At 44.0% G+C, this 19,022-nt stretch overlaps 2 protein-coding genes across 8 annotated transcripts in view; both read left to right on the top strand.

Annotated features, from left to right (window-relative positions):
- Positions 1-8,216, top strand: part of Ranbp16 (Ran-binding protein 16) — a 60,490-nt gene extending 52,274 nt beyond the window's left edge. For all 3 annotated transcript variants that reach the window (XM_077645964.1, XM_077645963.1, XM_077645962.1), the window contains 2 exons: positions 4,920-5,146; positions 7,530-8,216. In XM_077645964.1, coding sequence (XP_077502090.1) covers positions 4,920-5,146; positions 7,530-7,611 — 309 coding nt within the window. In that variant the 3' untranslated portion in view covers positions 7,612-8,216. The remainder of the gene's footprint in view (positions 1-4,919; positions 5,147-7,529) is intronic.
- Positions 8,217-8,586: 370 nt separating this feature from the next.
- The window catches only part of LOC144113064 (F-box/WD repeat-containing protein lin-23-like), a 36,575-nt gene continuing 26,139 nt past the window's right edge, over positions 8,587-19,022 (top strand). For 2 of the 5 annotated variants that reach the window (XM_077645960.1, XM_077645958.1), the window contains exon 1: positions 8,605-8,784. In XM_077645960.1, the coding sequence (XP_077502086.1) occupies positions 8,743-8,784 (42 nt within the window). In that variant the 5' untranslated portion in view covers positions 8,605-8,742. Of the gene's footprint in view, positions 8,785-9,632; positions 9,714-19,022 lie in introns of those variants that run through there. The other 3 variants (XM_077645961.1, XM_077645957.1, XM_077645959.1) reach the window with 3 other exon arrangements.

Raw genomic sequence — 19,022 nt, 5'->3', positions numbered from 1 at the left:
ACTGTAATATTTGAATGCCTCTAGGCTACCCAAAGTTATAATTATTTGAAATTTGTTTATGCTAAAAAGCAAAATTATACATTACAGTGTGAACACTTGCACATGAGAAGCTCGTTTTTTAGGGTTTTATATGCATGAGCTTACTGTTGCCATGTAGCGAATGTTGATGGAAAGGCCATGCTTGTTTGCTTATACCATTACCTGCACATGTTCGTGGTTTAAAAATATATCTTCTACTACTGCATAATTTATGGAAATTTGGAACGGAATGGGGATTTTTATATTTTCTTTTGGAAATGCATTTCTAAGGAGGGTAGAGACAAGAGATTCGTGTTGGGTTTTAAAGGGGCCCTGCAGCACTTTATGAAGTAATGCCAGTCATGTTTCAGGTGAATTATTGTTGCGGGGATGCAGGTGCAAAAAGAATGCAGAAATTGGTGTACATGGATGGGAGTTATTTACTGAAGAAACTTCAAAATATGGGCGAACAAACTGCTGTCCTTGACTCAGTTTTTGAAGGGTTCCATTTTCTATTTCACTTTTCTAATTGTGCATACTAATGAAGCCCATCCATCTTTTGCTTGTCAAACACTTGACAGGTTAGTACATTTTAGTCAAAGCCAGCCCCCTTCTGTGATGAGTGAACTTAATGAATCTGTGTAGTTTGTGTACATTGATGATTGTGGATGGCAAATTGAGCAATTTTAACGAATGCAAGTGGTGTTCTGTATACCTCCGGCAGCAGTCGCCTAAAATCTACGATTGTCAACTTCATAGTACACATATGCTAAAATGGGAAGAGCCGGTGCTCTGTGTTATCAGTTGGGTGGCTGCCATTCATGGCTGAGTGTGGATGATAGCACTTGTCGCACTGCTTGTGGACCGCAAATTAGGCCGTTTTATCTAATTCAAGTAAGTGTTGAATATTTTTGGCTAAAGGGATGAGAACAACTTGGTCACATTGCAGGGTGTGAATACAATGAGCAAGAAGAGCCACTACATCTACCTCGGCTATCAAGCATTTCGCATGAAAGTGATTGCATGCATTTGCACTCCTTGCAATATTCTCACGCTTTGTAAAGAATTACAATCTGGTACATGGTTGAAGACCTACAATGGTGTTGGCACTAAGTACTGCTGACATCCTGTCGCCATGATCAGTAAATTTTTGAGGGAAATTCACATTGCAGAGTAAATACTCGGTCTTGGAGCATTATCTGTAGGCACACCTTTAGCTGTGCAGAGCTGTTCACAAAAGATGCTTAAGAAAGTGAGCAGCAGATATCGAAATCAGCAGCTACAAATCTGAGGAAGCTGGGCAGCCATGGCAGCTCATCTGTAAGCTGAGCGAAGTGAAGGCATTGATGGCTGCTGGTCAGTGTGGCTTGTGAAGCATTAGGTCGATGTAGGGCAGGGAAGAAATTGGCCGATTACCTCCCAATGATTCTTGCCTTTGTGTCATCTGCTATCCTGCCACTGTTGCACACTTGGCATTTTTTTGCTCAGCAATAGATGCACGCAACCCTTTTTGCTGTCTTGTCAGCTCATTGTGAAGCAGTCTCTATCGTTCACATGGAAGTTCCTGTTAACTTCTCGTGAACACTTGGCAACGGTAGCGTCGTTGTTATCATTTCCCATGTGCTTGCTATCACAGTGTTTCCATCAGCTGCTGCTTAGATTTTGTTCTTGCACAGATCAGTTGCACAAAAGGTAGATTGAAACACATAGTGGACACTAGCATTCCATATTTGCCTGTTTGCTTCCATGACGATGACAACCCTGTCTGTAGCCAAGTGATGCCTCCCCATTGGGATCATAGTGCTTCATTTATTTGTGCATTGCATGGCTGCTCTTGGCTGCCATCTAATCCTCCATACAATGATGAAACAAATGACTATCCACTCACTACTACTGGTTAATGACTATCCATTCACTTCTGGTTACACCACCAATGCCAGGAGTTTGGTTTCTTGATCAAATTCAAATATTAAATACCTTGGATCATAAAAAAACAATCTAATGTTAATAAGAACAGAAAGTTGGGCTAGTTGGTGTGGATTCATACTTGACAGCGCAAAAAAACGAGGACATCGATTGTGGCGGTTCCTTTTGTTGTTTTTGTGTTTTATCACGCCTAAAAAGCTTCCTTTCAGTGAATAAAAGTTCAGTTGATAGTCTGCGCTTGTGTTGTGTCTCCTCGTTCGCTTTTGTCCTCGTTTTTTTGCGCTGTCAAGTATGAATCTAATGTTACAGACAAGGACAAAGAAAGAACAAGAGAGGACATGCACACCTGTTTTGTTTTTTCTTTGTCCTCGTCTGTAGTGCGTTTTTTTATGATGCAAGGAAACCACTAGCCGAACTTTTCGCCCCGACTGCATTAAATACCTTAGTACAGGCATTATGACGTGCTGAAAGCACCATCATATGCGATGCTGTGCAACCAGCAAGCAAAGCACATCTGCTCACATTGTGTTTTATTTATTTATTTTCATTCATTCCTCAAAGGCCCACAAGGGACATTACATGAGGGGTGCGCAAACAAGCAAATATTAACGTGAATGCAAATGATCTTCAGTGGCGGTTTTGAAGTGACTGAAGTAGGTGATGGTAGCCACTTCGGATGGAAGGTCGTTCCAGTCTCAGGCTGTTTTGAGGAAAAAAGACTGGCGATATGTTTTGGTCTGGGTTTTCACGGGGTGTGCGGCATTAAGGTGACTGTTCTGGGAAATTCGATGAGCACCTGTGATAGGTGTCGCTTCGAGTTTAAAGGTGTGATAGAATTTATGATATAAGGAAAGACGGGCAATTTTGCTATGACAGGCCAATGTAGGAACATGAAGCTGAATCTTTATTGTGAAAATACTAGTGGGAGAACAAATAGGGAGAACAAGTGAATCTGGCAGTGGGGTCCTGAACAGATTCGAGCATGCCAACGAGGTTAGCAAAGTGAGGATCATATGTGGTACATACTAAGTTTAATTTTGACCGTAGAAATGTTAAGTAAGCTAGCAGTTTTATGGAATGGGAGGCTAAGATAGATAATGTTATGCGCAAGTATCCTAAAACTTGGTTACCTGAACTAGTGACGTGGTGAACGCGATGAGACCAGATGAAATCTTTACTTAAGTGGATGCCGAGATATTTGTAGGAGTCTACTGACTTAATGGGGACCAGATATGTAGCAGATATAGCCAAGAAGGTTGCCAGACAGCAGCCAGAAACCACTTTATTTTTGCCATTCACAGCCTATTTTCGCCATGTGCTGTGATGCGGCATTCTTTAGCATTGATTTTACCCTTTGTTTAATATAGTCATTGACTTATGTCAATGCTTGTTCCTGACACCAAGTGTGGTAACATGTTGTTTCTTCCCATAAGGAATGCCTTAGGAGAGAATAAGAAGTCCAAATGCACAAAAGTGTCATTCTGGTCAGGCATGTCAAAATACATTGAAAATGTTCGTTGGCCCACCATGTTCTCAAAGTTCTGTAAAAATTTGCAAGAAGTACAAGTACTGAGAGTTTCGTTGCAGGTCACCTGCAATTAGTCCTTAGTTGTTATCGGCAAAACAAGCTGTGTAGGTACTGGCAAGTAGTATTTGCTAATTGTGATAGCTCTGCTTGTGCTTGCAATATCCAGAAGGCCCTGAGCTGATCCTTTGACATCGTTTACTGGCTGCAGATGACTGCTATATCCACAGTTTATTACCCTATACAGATCCTATGCCATTTCATCTACTTGACAGAAAAATCCTTTTATGCTCATAATTAGTTTTGGAGAGGAAAGCATGCTTGTGACTACATCATTGAAAAGATAAAAAGATGCTGTGCGATGTCAGGATTGGCCCAACATTGGAAGCTTTGTTTGTGCTGTGATGCCACCTGTTCTTGCACGTGTTCAAGCATGAGCAACTGTGTTCTGTCAGTATCACTTACAATACGGGCTTTTTGTGGCTGGACCACATTAAATGCACAAGTGGTGCTTTGAACCAAGCATGTGACTCATTTTCATATTGACTCTAGTGGCTACTGCCAACATCTTTGAATAAAATTGTCGGATATTTTTAGCAGCACCAGGGCAGGGCAGGATGCCTTAGTGAGACCCTTTGAAACTGAAAAATGGGAGCTTTGTTATGTGGTTCAGGGCCGCTTTTAAATAAAGATAAAGAAAGCTAGTACACCTGCAGTCAAATTTATGGAAGGCAATATTAGCAAAAAAAATTAATTTCATCTCTTTGTTTCTATGCATCCTGGAATAGATAATGCAGCCAAGTTGTGGTTCTGTGGATTGCCTAGTGAAACATTAAATATCAAGCAATATGCCTCGTATACACAGATACAAATCTTTTTTCGACAGAACTGCCTTCCATCAACTTTTGACGCTGTGTGTACATAGGTTCCGCCACTTCCATGATGCCTTCTGAGCAGGTTAAAATAGGGGCACCCAAGTGAAAGTGTTTGTGCATACTTACTCGAATATCTGAGGACATCGAAACAGACACTTTAGCTAGGCAGGTGCAGTGCAGATCCTGCATAGCTTTGAGACTGCCAGGCTGCCTGGGCTTGCAGTGTGCCATTGGTGTGGGCTCAGCATACCTGGTTGAAGGTCAGGAACTCCAGGCTGTTGGGAGTTGCATGTAAATGATGCTTGCTTGGTACAGTTAGTTAACCTGGGAGAAATTCTGGGCTACTTGTGCTGGCAATAGGTCAGTAACGCTTGGTTGGAGCCTTCAGCTAAGCTCAGAGGAATGCCGCATACGATGCATTGTATAATGAAAGGTGCGTAATTAAGCCCAAGAGAATGCTGGCCTCGGAAATGACCGGTTTTGTTTTGCAAGCAGCTGCAGTGACTAATATAAGGGCATAATGCACAGTCACAGATATGGAGTGCATTTGTTCAATGGAAATGATTTTCTTTCAGATGCTGAGTACTATCTTGAACATAATCATGTTTGAGGACTGCCGGAACCAGTGGTCTATGTCACGACCCCTGCTGGGGCTAATTCTGCTCAACGAAGAATACTTCGGCCAGTTACGCCAGAGCCTAGTGAGCAGCCAGCCAGTTGAAAAACAAGCCACAATGTCACAGTGGTTTGACTCGCTCATGGATGGCATCGAACGCAACTTGCTCACAAAGAACAGGGACAGGTAGGTTTTGAATATGTTGCATTTCAAGTAAACATTATATCTACAACCGCCACTTCTACCTGGTGTTCTTAAGTATGGAGTGCTTTTAACTCCAATTCTTGACAGACTCTGGTGAGCATTATCCGAACCTTAAAAACATGACTCCGAAATTATCTGAACCTTTCCGAACTTTTCCATCTGAATAGAAGGCAGTGGTAAAAGACTTGCCATACTTGTAGCTGCAAGTCGGATTCAAACCAGCAGCGGTGCAAACAGAGCAGCTTCTTTTTCCGATGCCTTAAAGGGTCACAGAAAGGGGTGTTTGAGTTTGGCTTAAAAATACATGCACTATGTAGAGTACACGCCACCGAGCGTCCATGCCGGGTACGAGACCTTAAAAGCAAGTAGGAAATTTACAATACATTTTTAAAAATTCCCGCTTTTGCACCTCGCGGCGACGTACGGTGCCGGTCTTTCGGGTGAAAACCTGGCATAAAACGTCACATCGTGCTATTGACGTCAGCAGCCGGGGGTTATCATTGGTTCACAGCGCCCAATTCTTTTCAGATGTCACGCGCCACTACGCGCGCGCCGTAGCAGGCGGAGGTAGGGGAGGGGCCGAGTGGGCGAGGCCGGCGAAAGAGCGCTGCCGTTTTGGCATGTGAGAGGAGAGAGAAAGGCACGAAGATATGGAAGTTCAAATTTCTTCTGCATATAACTCGGCTTCACAAAACGCATTAAAAAAATTCTTGTTGGAGGATAATTATGAAGCGGCATCCTTTAACATCCCAGACATATCGCAACTTTATTCAAAGCTCCTTTCTGGGGCCCTTTAAACCACTCAGCCATCTCTATAACCTCACATACATTGTTTTCTGACTGGGAGCTTCTCGAGGTGTGCGTTGAAAATCGTCCTCTTCCTGATATTTCATCTGTTCATTTTGCATTTCTAATTATTTGTTTCCAGGCTGGCGCACTGGCTATGCTGTTGAACCAGTTGAGTCATGAGGTAGAAAGGGCTACCTACGAGGGGGTGCTGATAAGTACTGAGCTTTACTGAGAACAATTAATGGTACAGGAGTGAAACTTACCCGTTATGCAACATATTCTTTTTAAAGATGAATGCACTTTTGACGTCTGACCTGCCCTTCAGGAAAAAGGACTGGTTGTGCATCAAACCACCCATTTGCAGCAGCTACGACATATTCATGGGCAAAAAAATCCGTGCCCTTGAAATGTTTATTGAGACTCGCAAATTGATCAGTGTCGCTGGGAGCTAAATTAGGAGATTAAGGTAGATGTTGCGCTCTTTGAAATTTGGTATTGGCCACTTTTTGAACAATTATGGAACCTTTGTGTGTGTGGGCATTGTCGTGCAAAAAACAGCACTCCCTTTAGCAGCTTTTTCCGATGTTTCTTGATCAGCTTCTGCCTGACTTTGTGCAACATTGAAGTACAATAGGCTGCTGTGTCCATGGCACCCACGTCTAGATAATCCACAAATATGTTCTGATTCCTCTCGCTAAGCACAGATGCTATCACTTGGCAGTGACCTTTTTGGTTGGGATTTCTTTGGCTGGGGCGATCCCAAGTCTCTCCACTCCTTTGACTGCTCTTTGATTTCGGTGGTGTACAGAAATAAATAGCCCTGTCTCATCCAGTGTGAGAAGCTTACTCACAAAAAAAGTTGCTCTCCTACCTCAGTATGCTTGAGAATTGGCCACACGTTCATTCTTCTGATCAGCATTGAGGCATTCGGGAACTCGCTTTGCAGGAACCATCGTCGTAACTAGCACATCAGGTAGGAAACCTATGCGCTCTCACGAAACGTTTAGGGTTTCTGCTATGCAGTTGGCTGATTTCACTAGGGTGTATGAAGCGGCGCCTTTCAGCCCAGAATTCAGCCCAGAACGTTCTGTGATGATAGGCTCTGTATTAAAGTACCGAAAGTTGTCATTGTTCATTTGGATCAGGGTGAAGCTCAAGACTTACCAGCACCTCCTCGTATGTCGCTGAGGCCAGTGAAGAGTGGGCAAGTGCTATGTATGGCACATTAAACAATGAAAGTAGCAAGGGACGCTGAGCACCCTGCCCAGCACAAAAAACAAGAAGTAGCTGAATGCGGCAGTGCAAAAAGTGGCAAAGGAAAGGGGGCATACTGTCCAGCTAAGAAAAGTGTCTGATCGCGGAGGCTCCTCAAGCCGCGAATGCAGACAAGGCTCACTGCATAGCTCTAGGCGCAGAAGTGGGTGAGGATGTGGCGCATTCAGCAATAAACCATGCTTATGCCTGCCACTGTCTATGAGCTGACTTGGAATGCAATACGCCTTACCAGCAATGCATTTCATGCTTAAGCCTACTCTCTGCGATGAGATAGACTACAATTTTCCTTCTTATATTTCAGGTTTACACAGAACTTGTCTGTCTTCCGGAGGGACATCAACGATTCCTTGAAAGGACCTTCAACGTTGGACATGATGACATAGCACATCATCTGATATGAGGCAGACCTGGAAGCTGCTGCTCTAGGACGTTTGGAATGCCACCTGATTCTGCTCTGCCCTTGAATTTTGATTGGTTGTCCATTTGATTATGAGTGACCATTTTGTCATAAGCTGGAAAAAAAAAAAAATTCTGCAAGCTGCAGTTTGCTGGTGTGCATTATTGTTCACTTGATTGCATGGTACCATTGGTTTGCCTTAAAATCGTTTAAGGTGTAATAGTTATAATAATGCATTGTTTGCCTTGAAGCTTTGCTTTCTTTTGCATTCATGTGCGCATGTGTTTGTGTGTGTGCAAATGGCTGTTTTTTTATTTTCATGGATAAAAGTTATCAGAAACAAATTTTTGCATTTTCTATTGAATGTCTATTTAAACATGGCAAAGATGAGCTATGGTGTGTATATAATGGAGACGAATATTTAGTGGGGTTGGCAAGTGCTAGTGAGGTATTTATTTCAGTTGGGTGTCTTGTCATCTTTCCCTGTTGTTTTGTTTTTGTCTGTTATAATTTGAAGTCTTCATTCCAATGGAACATGTGCTGATATTTTTTTACCCAGAAATGTACATAAATAAAGTGATGTAAATATCACATTGCTGTTGTGGTTTACTGAAGGGATCCTTGGTGGGCTTGGATTAGTTGCAAAATCTCCCCGCTTAATGTACAATAAAGTGCGGCTCGGGGATCGCGTGGATGGCGAAAATCTAAGGTATGATGGGGTGAAACCGGTACAACTCCCAAGATGTAAGGAAAAAGTTTCTGGGTTAGGCGGCTGCAGGAGAGCTTGAGAGAGAAGGAACGCCCGGAGTGCTTAGAAGGGTTTTGAATTTTCCGCCTCGGCTGACCTTTATCTGAAGCGCCGAGACTGGTCGAGCTACCACCGTGACCTCTCTAGCGGCCCTTTCCTACGCTCCCCAAGGAGCAAGAAGATACGGAGCAATAGGGGCGCATCCTGAAAAAGGCCGCCAGAGGCCGCCATTTCCGTTGTTTCACCACGTTACACACTTCCGTCTTTGTGCGACCGATTACATTGTTGTGTTTACAGAGGATATACTTAGCTTGTGCTTCGGTTCGGTTTTTACCTGAGATTCTGGAGTTTGGAGTTCTGGACACGGTAATGGAGACAACGCTGTCGGAAGAGAAAAATGTGCCTGGGCAGGTTGGTATCATTTTTGTAGCGTCGTCGTCGTGTGATCATCGAGGCCTAGCGCAAATGTTTCGGGTGTCACCGTTGCACTGCAGACTTTGTGGCGACTGTGTATGTAATTCTGAATGTTTAGGTGCTGATGTATTAGTTTATGCGGTATCAGGGGTGTGTAATTATACGTAACTAATTCTAGGCCTAATATAAGCGGTGCGTTTTCTAGGCTTGTCATATCCTGCTTCTGCTTCGCTTATTTGGAATTATGCACATCACCGGAGTTGCTGAAAGCTAAGCAAGTTTATGAAAAATGTCTGGAAGAAACATGCGTTCGTGTTAAAATATCGACTACTACTACAGCTTGGTTTTATATTGGTTTTGGTTATCATACCCCCAGCTGTAAGCACACTCATTTGAATTGCCTGTATGAGCCGTTATTAAACCTTTTGAGTACTTCGAAATATTTTTACTTTACAGCGATTGAGTGCTTGCCCTCATCGGCATTTATGGGATGAAATTGAAAGTTAAGGTAGACGGAGCTCCCTGCATTGTGCATTCTTTCTTCTGTTTCTCTGCATGCAGGATTGGACGGAAGAGTTCACTGTTTCAGTGTTCTCAGATTTCTCGTGATCAGCAGCTGTTAGAAGTTTTCAAATTTGTTGGTGTAAACTGCATTATTAGGCTTAGAAGGTGAGCGCCCCCTGCTCGTGTCTCGCTTGTGGCCACACGCCGCTTAGAACGGCCCCGTTTACGTATCGTCGGTAGTCAGCCAGAGCCCTATTTTCCCATAGAATAAGGGTGAGCCAGCCAGGTGGCTCAGTTGTCGCTGCTGATTTCGAACGCCGTAGGTGGGCTTGCCTGGCACTTGGTGCTGCTGTGACGGGGCAGTCGACTTGTCGTTGCATCGTTGTTGCCTTAGTTTTATCATTGGATCATTCGTCATGGGCGTAAGTGCATTTTATTTCATACATTGCGAAGTCAGCATTGGGTGTCTGCATCTGTGACTGTCGGCATACGTGAATGCAGGTTCCAGGGCTGTCTTGCCCTGTAACCTTCATTCTAGTACTGTGGCTGGTTCACATATACTCCCGGATTTCATTATTGTGCCTATGCCGTTCGTATAAATTACTCAAGGCAAAATACGTTTGTTGGAGCGCTCACGTTGTGCAGCTTTGCCTACCTTGAAAGGTGTTTGCATACGTTGTCTAGTTCCGCGCTGTATGATAGCATTCGTCAGGCCTTTCCCGAAAGCAGAGTCGAATGCAGTACCGGCCCGTTGCTACGGCGTCCTGTCGTGGTTCCTCCTCGGGCAGTAAGTCTGACCGTCTGCTTTATATGCCTGAATTTTGTGTACAATTTGGGGTGAGACGGACCGAGCGTCGAGCCGGGCTGTACCGCGAGCTGATCGGTCGCTGTTGGTCGCCTAGTCGCGCGGAGCTACATTTCCTGACTACGTCGCCCCGAAACCGTTTGCGGGGCGAGCGAAGAAGGTGTTGGACGTGCCAGTCTAACGCCAGCTAGCCTGGGTACGCATTTCCTTGAAGCGTTCGTCAGGCCTTTCCCGATAAAACGCAGTACCGGCCCGTCGCTGCGGCGTCCTTTCGCGGTTCCTCCTCGGGCAGTAAGTCTGACCGTCTGCTTTATATGCCTGAATTTTGACCGTCTGCTTTATATGCCTGAATTTTGTGTACAATTTGGGGTGAGACGGACCGAGCGTCGAGCCGGGCTGTACCGCGAGCTGATCGGTCGCTGTTGGTCGCCTAATCGCGCGGAGCTACATTTCCAGACTAGGTCGCCCCGAAACCGTTTGCGGGACGAGCGAAGAAGCTGTTGGACGTGCCAGTCTAACGCCAGCTAGCCTGGGTACCTTGAACCGTTCGTCAGGCCTTTCCCGAAAAGCAGAGTCGAACGCAGTACTGGCCCGTCGCTGCAGCGTCCTTTCGCGGTTCCTCCTCAGGCAGTAAGTCTGACCGTCTGCTTTGTATGCCTGAATTTTATGTGTACAATTTGGGGTGCGACGGACCGAGCGTCGAGCCGGGCTGTACCGCGAGCTGATCAGTCGCTGTTGGTCGCCTAATCGCGCGGAGCTACAGTTCCAGACTACGTTGCCCAGAAACCGTTTGCGGGACGAGCGAAGAAGGTGTTGGATGTGCCAGTCCAATGCCAGCTAGCCTGGGTACGCGTTTCCTTGAAGTCATAGCTCCTCCCTCGTGTGTTAACTTTTGTTCGAGCATGCCTTCACGGCAATCGCTGAGCTAGCCTGGGTATGCGTTTCCTTGAAGTCATAGCTCCTCCCTTGTGTGTTGACTTTTGTTCGAGCATGCCTTCATGGCAATCACTGAGCTTGCAAGCGTAACGTTAGGCACGTCACTGCGGAATCGCCGTCGGCCTAGAAAGTGGAGAACTCAATCCTTCCATCATGGGTTTGGGACATAGCTACAAAACTAGGAGAAACAGCCTATCGCGAAGGGCTGACGTGGCATTTTGTGTGCGCTGCAGCGAATGTCTCGTCTTCCTTCATTGGCTGCAGGATGTTAAAAAATGTTTGGTCTAACTAGCATTTTATCCGCTGCCAGGTATCGCGTATAAAGTAGCATTTTATGGTCTGTATTGTTTGAGTAGCACTTTAACAACAGCACTTTGCTATAGTGTCTGGAGCCGGTGAGACACTGCTCATCTGCGACTCCTGTTTTGTGAAGAAGCAGGCAGGCTGAACAGTGTTCAACAAGTGGAGGCACATACCGGGCAAGGTGCACCGAATGTAGCAGGTTCGCTAGATGGCCGAGTTGTGTGGTTGCTTCTCTGCTCGGACAGTGGTGGTGCCTGTTGAATTCACTGCTCGGCTGGCTTGTTTGTGAACTGAAGTTACTGTCTACAGTGGTTTCTCATTGGTTCTGGAGAATCCAGCCAAGTGCTAATATTAATCTACTACTCAAGCAAAATTAGAACATATGCTGCATGGTGCTAAACATTTGAGCGTGATTAGGGCAGCAGCTTGCACAAAACAATTTTTCAAAATCCTCCAGCCAAAGGTGCAAGATGCAGTACGGCGAGGCACATCATTCGCTGCCAGACCTCCGTATGCTGCACTGCTGGCGAATGCAGTGAAAAATGTTTTGTTGCACAAGGGTTGGCAGTAGATTTCTGATAGAATAGATTGATGGTAGATTTATGAGATAAGTATATTGTATGTTACTAACAGAATTGTATGTTTGAGGAGCATCAAGGTGCAGAACAGTAGCACCAAATGCTTTGTCACTTTTACTGCACATCTTGTTGCTAGCAGGTGCCGCAGTGCACCTGCGAGCTATTAGGCATGCTGCGGGGGTCTGTCATGTTTTGTTCATCACATCATAGATTTATAGTACTATTTCAGAAGGGTAGTCTGGAGCTATAATTGTTCAACCAAGGGAATGTTGGGAAGTACGTGACTTGATAGCATGGAACACCCGTGTTGCTTTACATTTGTTTGGGTGATTTTCATTGTCTTTTTGCACATCATTCATTTATCACTTTCCTGCAGGTGTAATTTATTGGTACAGTCAGTTTTTCACATAACTGACTCATCATTAAAATTTCCTGCTTTGCCTAAATGGCAGTGAGCTGTTACATGCATATTGCTGCGTTAAGGCACTACTTTAACTGGTGGTTTCTTTAAGCTGAAAGACCATCTCCGTCGAGCTTTACAAGCAAGCAGGTGTGTGCATGTAGTAAGTATCAAATTATTGGCAGCTGTGTCTGTGATGCAGGCAAATTGTCTCTAAAAAGTTTAGCATTAGTGACATTTGAAGCCATCTTTGTTGAGATCCGTGTGCATTGTAGCATTCTCACGGTGGTTGAACTGCCTTATTTTTTCTCCCTGCAGTCTGCAGTGCCAGATTTTTTTTTTAGGGCGAAACTATAATCCATGTAGAGTTCCTTCCTTTGTGGATGTGGCAAGCAAGTAGCATAGTGTGATGTGCAAGGCAAAGAAAAGCACTGCATGAAATGTGCTCTGTGGAATAATGAAACATGAATGAACCCGCAGATTATGCGAAACGGGGCAGGCTACCCAGTTTGTATGCAGCACTTTACTTCTCTGCAGAATGCATTGTAATGTATTATTGTGCATTTTAATTCTACAGTTGCGTTTTGCTGTTGCCCTAATTCTGTTGACTGGTCAGAAGAAGACAGAGGTTTTAATGGTGAAAGACCCTTGGCTGTGCGCTGGTGGTAGCAGGTCGTTCTCAAGGAAGTGGCCCAGTTTTCTTGTTTATCTTGAACTTGTAATGTGGGGATTACTTTAATGTTTTTAGAGGGCCAGTCTGCTTTGGAGATAAGAAAACTATTTCAGTAGGTACAGCCCTATGGTGGTTGAAACGAGGGCAGAACTGGGGGTTTTGTCAGAAGGCCAGAACCAACGCTGGTGACATTTCGTGTTCAGACTTTGTTACTCTTTGCTACTCTGCTGTTAGGTGGATCACTCCACTTGGAGTTAATTTGTTTCATGGAGTATTAACCAACATGGGGTATGAAAGCAATATGGAGTTACTTTTTCTAGAATAAACTCTAGGTGCTTTACTTTCTGCTCTTGCAATTAGTCACGCCTTGTATGGGCTAACATTTTTTAATACTGCTTTTCTTCATGTTTCACCTGTTTTGAAAAGACCAAAGGTACGGTACTGAATAGTTTTGATTGGTATCCTCTCCTGCTTTAGTGGTTGCCTGCTTTGAGGCACCTTTAGTAGTCACGTCTAGTATAATGCCATTACCTTCGTGATAGCAATTACTTTCATGTTTCCTGTCAGGGTTTGTGGAGTCTGCCTAGCAGATGGAAGGAAACATTCCGGTGTTAAAAATTTTGTATTTAAAATGTTCGGCTGCATCTCTTATTGCCACAGCTGGACAGATGTTCATTTTGGTATGAAAGTTTTAATTGCTGCAAATGAAGTATGGGTGATAAAATTCAGTAGACAGGCTCTTTGGGCTCCCCTCTCTCTCTTTCTTTTGGAAGCGGCAGGTGGTAGCTTACTCATGGAAAGTGAGCTTTTGGCTTTTAATCTTGGGATAATCCTGGGCGTAGAAGGCATTTAATTACCTTCATTTCCATTTTGTTTCACCATGTGTTCAGTGTCAAGATGTGGCTACACTTCGTTGCATTTATTGAAGTTTAGAAGATTCATTCAGACTTCTGGGTGAATTCACCGATATGTTTATTTCCTCATCAATTTAGTGACAGGCATAGCAAGTTCGCTCATGCCGTGTAGTGAGATTCCTTCCCTACTTGCTTTTACATACTTTAGAATACTCTTAGCACAATTCTCAACCTCGCATGTCATTTAGCAGTGCTAAAGAATGTGGGTCAGATATATCCCCTGAGGACAATAGCCTCTGTGAAAAAATTAGCGGTTGTCTAGAAAATACCCAGCCTGTGCTCCGATAGCACAAGGAGCCTGTCGAGGCGTTTGTCGTTGCTTCCGGTTTAGTGACATCACATGGTACGTGATATCACATGACATGACATGCTTGTCATGACCACGCATCACGTGTCGTGCTTAGTCATGCACCTCATGATACACACCGACCATGTGTGATCATGTGACCTGACACTTGGCATCGAAGCCTCCGAACGAGTCCATGAGTTCCTTATGCTGCCGCATAAAAGAGGGACAAACATGATCCCCTGACTCCATTCAGGGAATCATGAAAAAATATTTTAAATGAAGTGCCATCTAGGCTATCCTTAATCTCTCCTTTTTTTGTTGAAGCCGTTAGTTTTTTTACCTATAGCCGCCATGGTGGCTCGGTGGTTATGGCACTCAGCTGCTGGCCCGAAAGACGCGGGTTCTATCCCGGCGCTACGGTCCAATTTCGATAGAGGTGAAATTCTAGAGGCCCTTGTACTGTGCGATGTCAGTGCATGTTGCAAGAACCCTAGGTGGCCGAAATTTCCGGAGCCCTTCACTACGACGTTCCTCATAGTCTGAGTCTGAGTAAACCAAACCAGTTCCTTTACCAGCCGCCTCGTGGTCCATGCAATCGTCTCGTCACCCCCCTCTGTGGTGCTTGGGCTGCAGTGACTCCATCGATATAAGTGCTTTTTATCATATCCCTAACTCTTATCTTTTCCACCTATCACTCCCCTCTTTTATTTCATCTCCCTGTCTACTTGCTGTCCCTTTATTTCCACTGGCCACAGCTCAGGTGCTTCAGTGTCCGATAGCAGATGCCATGGCCAGCAAAAATTTTTTCCGTCTTTTTAGTGTAATAAACAACCACGTACTACTACTATGTGTGAAAAGGTGTAAAGCACTGGATGCAGAGCAGGACATACCGCATATCACATTTGGCGCATGCTTCCTTCCAAGTGGTAGAGCACCAACGGCATCTTTTGCTTGATGAGCTGTGTGGTGGATGGTAGCTAGTGCCTAGGCACCACACCATTTATGTTCCTCCTGAATATGCCAACATTTTTTTGCTGCTTGATTGTGTTCCCATTGCTTAGCTGGTGGCCCAGCAACAATCAAAATCAAATGTAGATTGTCAGCTGTTGTGTACACATTCACATGTAAGCCTAGCAGGTCATTACTGGTGAACATATAGTGCTTATTAAAAAAAATTTTTCTGGAATGTAGAGGTACTGATTTAAAAAACGGGAAATGGTAAAACTTTCCAGGTATGTCTGAGAAAAAGCAGAGCTCACGGCGTGCAGGCAAAAACTCGCTCTTGTCAGACTCCGAGCAGTGCTAACTTAAACTACTCTTGATCTTGCTCTCATCAAATGACAACTCTAGAAAATGGAAAAAGATCTTTTCATTCATCAGTTGGCAGCACCAAACAAACTGGGCTAAAATGTACCTTGGGTTTGTCTCTGTGCACTGAAAGCAATATAAAATTGGGTTAAATTTGACTTCCCGTGCCACAAAGGTTTATATGTAGCTCTCGCAGCATATGTTGTACTGACATGCTGCTTCCACCCTTCTTGCCACTCTCATTGTGTGCTGTTTATCACTGTTATGTGTTTCGTGAGCATAATTGCTTCTCAAATTGAAGGTTTTGTTATGACGAATGCTTGAAGTGGTAGAGGCATTCGCTTAGATGTGAACTGCTGCTTGCTCTGTGGTTCTCGTATTGTTTTTTTTTTTTTTGCATTGATTTTGGCTGCATGGCTTGTGGGCACAAAATAAAGTGCACTTATGGGGAGTTAGCTTCAGCCTCTCGAGTGCACTTTACACTATTGCACTTGCAGATATGAAAATGGCGGCTGGCTAGAAATAAAATTTTCCGAAGTGGTGATCTGTAAGCGTAACTTTCAGAATTATGCTCTCATAGAAAAGTGAGCACATAAAGATGTACTATCACGCTCAATATGACTTGGAACCCGTGAGCGTTTGGCTGCAGTGTTTTCGGAAGCATGGCGGGGCCGACAAGTGGCGCGCCTGAAAGCTAAGTGGCAAGGATTCTGCTGTTCCAGCAGCCAGGCGCATCCCCCGTGTCGTCTGCTCCTGTCATACTGTGATTGAAGTCCGATTTGGGCTTTTTCAGGCATGACAGGTGGAACCAAAAGGAATGTATCAAAATCAACTGTGACATGCGCCTTGCATTCGTCACGCAAGCGCCGGCGATGTGATAACGCCATGGTACTGCCAAACGGAACAGGGGAGAAGACTGAGTGGTGGAACAGCAAAATTCTTTCCCTTTCGTTTTCAAGCGCGTCGCTTGTCGGCTCCACCATGCTTCCGGGGAGCGCTTTGGCCACGCTGCTTGAGGTTGCAAGTCGTATTGAACGTGACACTACATAACTTACTGTTTGGCTATGACCGCATTATTTTTGTTCTGTGGTAATGGCGTAGCAAGTCAAGTTCCTAAGCCTGTCTAGAATCCATACAACAAACAATATGGTAGACTACAGCATGTTTATTGATGTGTTATTTTGCCGTTTGCTGGTCACTATCATAAAACATTTCCACGAATAAAAATATGTATAACAGGTAAAATCAGCTTGTATGCACATTTTGTTATATATTACATTATATGTCCAAATCATCATTGCCGTCCAAGCTATAGTACAGCCCTCGAAAGTGAATGCACTCCAACCCGAGTGTGCACTTTGGCGAGTGCACTTATGTTATGCTGTTTAGCTGTGCTAGAGTACACTTTCAGCAGGTGACATTCTTTACTTAATTTGCACACTTGACAGGGGTATTATACATTGCAATCTCTGGAGCCCAACCTCAGCAGACTCTGTGGCAGTTGTTTTCCTTTGTATTTGACCCAGACAGGGGTGTTATGCATTGCAATCTCTGGAGCCCAACCTCAGCAGACTCTGTGGCAGTTGTTTTCCTTTGTATTTGACCCAGATGAAATACTGTGATAAGTTAACAAAAGTGAACAACCTGTTTTATTGACAAAATAATTAACTAACAAGTGTAGAAATTGCAAAGCATAAAAAATAGAAAGTTAAAAATACAAATACTTGTTGCATCTGCTGCATTATGGAACCGCTTGAGTTTGGTGTTTGCTTCAGCTGAGAGAGGAAGAAGACAGGGTAGCAGTAGAACTTATCCTGATCGTTGAGGCTTTTGTATGCAAGGCTATAGAGACAGGTCGAAGTAAAGCTAAGTGGAGGAGCACAGTATTTTCAGACTACCTTCTGACCAGTTTTTATGCACTAATCTTCCAGTGTTTATGTATGCACTTAACTTCCACATGTGCAGACCGTTTGGACATGGTGCTGTGATTTCACCTGTGCAACCTGGTTGTGTAAAAAAATGTCTGATGTCCTATATTGCCATATGTCCTGGTTGCATAGGTTACTTCACGTGTGCCATTACACAGAAGTAAGAGTAGATAGGATGCTGCAATGCAGTTAGTGGGGTGTCCCTAGCATGTTATGATGTTCTCTCTATGAAGCTAGCCTTGCACCAACCTGTTAGAAAGGCCGTTCTGTTATCAGTAATGAATGTAGCATGCTTTTAAGACCTATTCTGTCCCCTTAGTTCTCAGTGCCATTGCTAATGCAGGTAGGCATTACTGCTGGTGTTGTGCCATTTGTCCTAAAACGCCAAAGGTTTAGAAAGGACTTTTGAGGCATTTCTGAGTGTTTAATAAAATGTTGGCATGCTGTTTGCTGCTGCTTAGTCACTGGATGTGTTAGGCTTTGAGTTTGTTTCTCTGAGCCACACTAATATACCTTTTAATGAAGGAGCAAAGCTGATGGCACTGTCATAAGATGCCCGTTTTCAGATGCTTAGCTTTGTTTTATCATGTTTGGCTTCCTTTGTATTTGTATGGAATGTCAGTTGCAGTTATTTGCTTGTTTAAAGTATGTTTCTCATGGTATGTCGTTTACAGGATTTGGTTCATAACGCCTTACTGTACTGTGATGTTTTAGAAGCCATTTTTAATGATTTACACTAAGGGTCTAGATACAGTAAGGCTAGATCTGGTGCTGTGCTCATGGCTGAGCTTACTGTAGAAAAAGGATTGGGAAGGGGTGCTTTGAACTTTTGTGGGACAGTACGTTGTTTTTCCTGGTTTCGGAATCTGGGTGCAAAGCAAAGAATAGGCATTGGTACCTGATGTACTCTTTGCAAAAAAAAAAAAAAAAGTTGAGCTTTCCTGGCAGCTGGATTTTATCTTCTGTTTGGATCCCGCAATATGTTGCATTTCAAATAGAATCCTCTATGGCAGCGTATGAAGCTTCTGTGATGATGCAAGGGGGAGGCCTGTGGATATTGAAGTAACTGGTTCAATTGCCTTGCACTATATAGCTTGTATATGATAGCTAAAAAAGGTGCACTTGTTGACAGTGTACTTGTAGGTATTTGACAACACTTGCAGGTATTTGACTACACTAAGTGTAGGCCACAATTCGTTAATGTAGTCTGGGAGCAAATTTTTTGGAATTGTACTCTAGCCACCAACTGCATTCAGTGGACGCCATGTGATATGAACAGTTAAAGTGCTTTTAGACTGCTTGTTGGACACTACTACTTTTCACAGGTTCATGTTGATCACTTGCGCTATCCCCTTGCTTATGCTTGTCTGTCCGGCACGTCGTCTTGGTAGCATTGAAGTAATTGTTTCTGCTCGTCCATTTTATCAGCCATCCGATTACTTTTCGCCCCTCTATCTGCAAATGCAACTTGCATTGTTCACTTGATTCACTTGTGCTCAGTGACATCATCTGGCAACTGCTTTTTCTAATGGTGCATGCTTGCTCCAGCATGTCATTGTTTGTGGGTGTCTTAAGAAGGGATGCAAAAAATTTTCTG

The sequence above is a fragment of the Amblyomma americanum genome, chromosome 1 (assembly GCF_052857255.1).
Source record: "Amblyomma americanum isolate KBUSLIRL-KWMA chromosome 1, ASM5285725v1, whole genome shotgun sequence".
Taxonomy (NCBI): Eukaryota; Metazoa; Arthropoda; class Arachnida; order Ixodida; family Ixodidae; genus Amblyomma; species Amblyomma americanum.
This window is presented reverse-complemented; position numbering and strand designations above follow the sequence as displayed.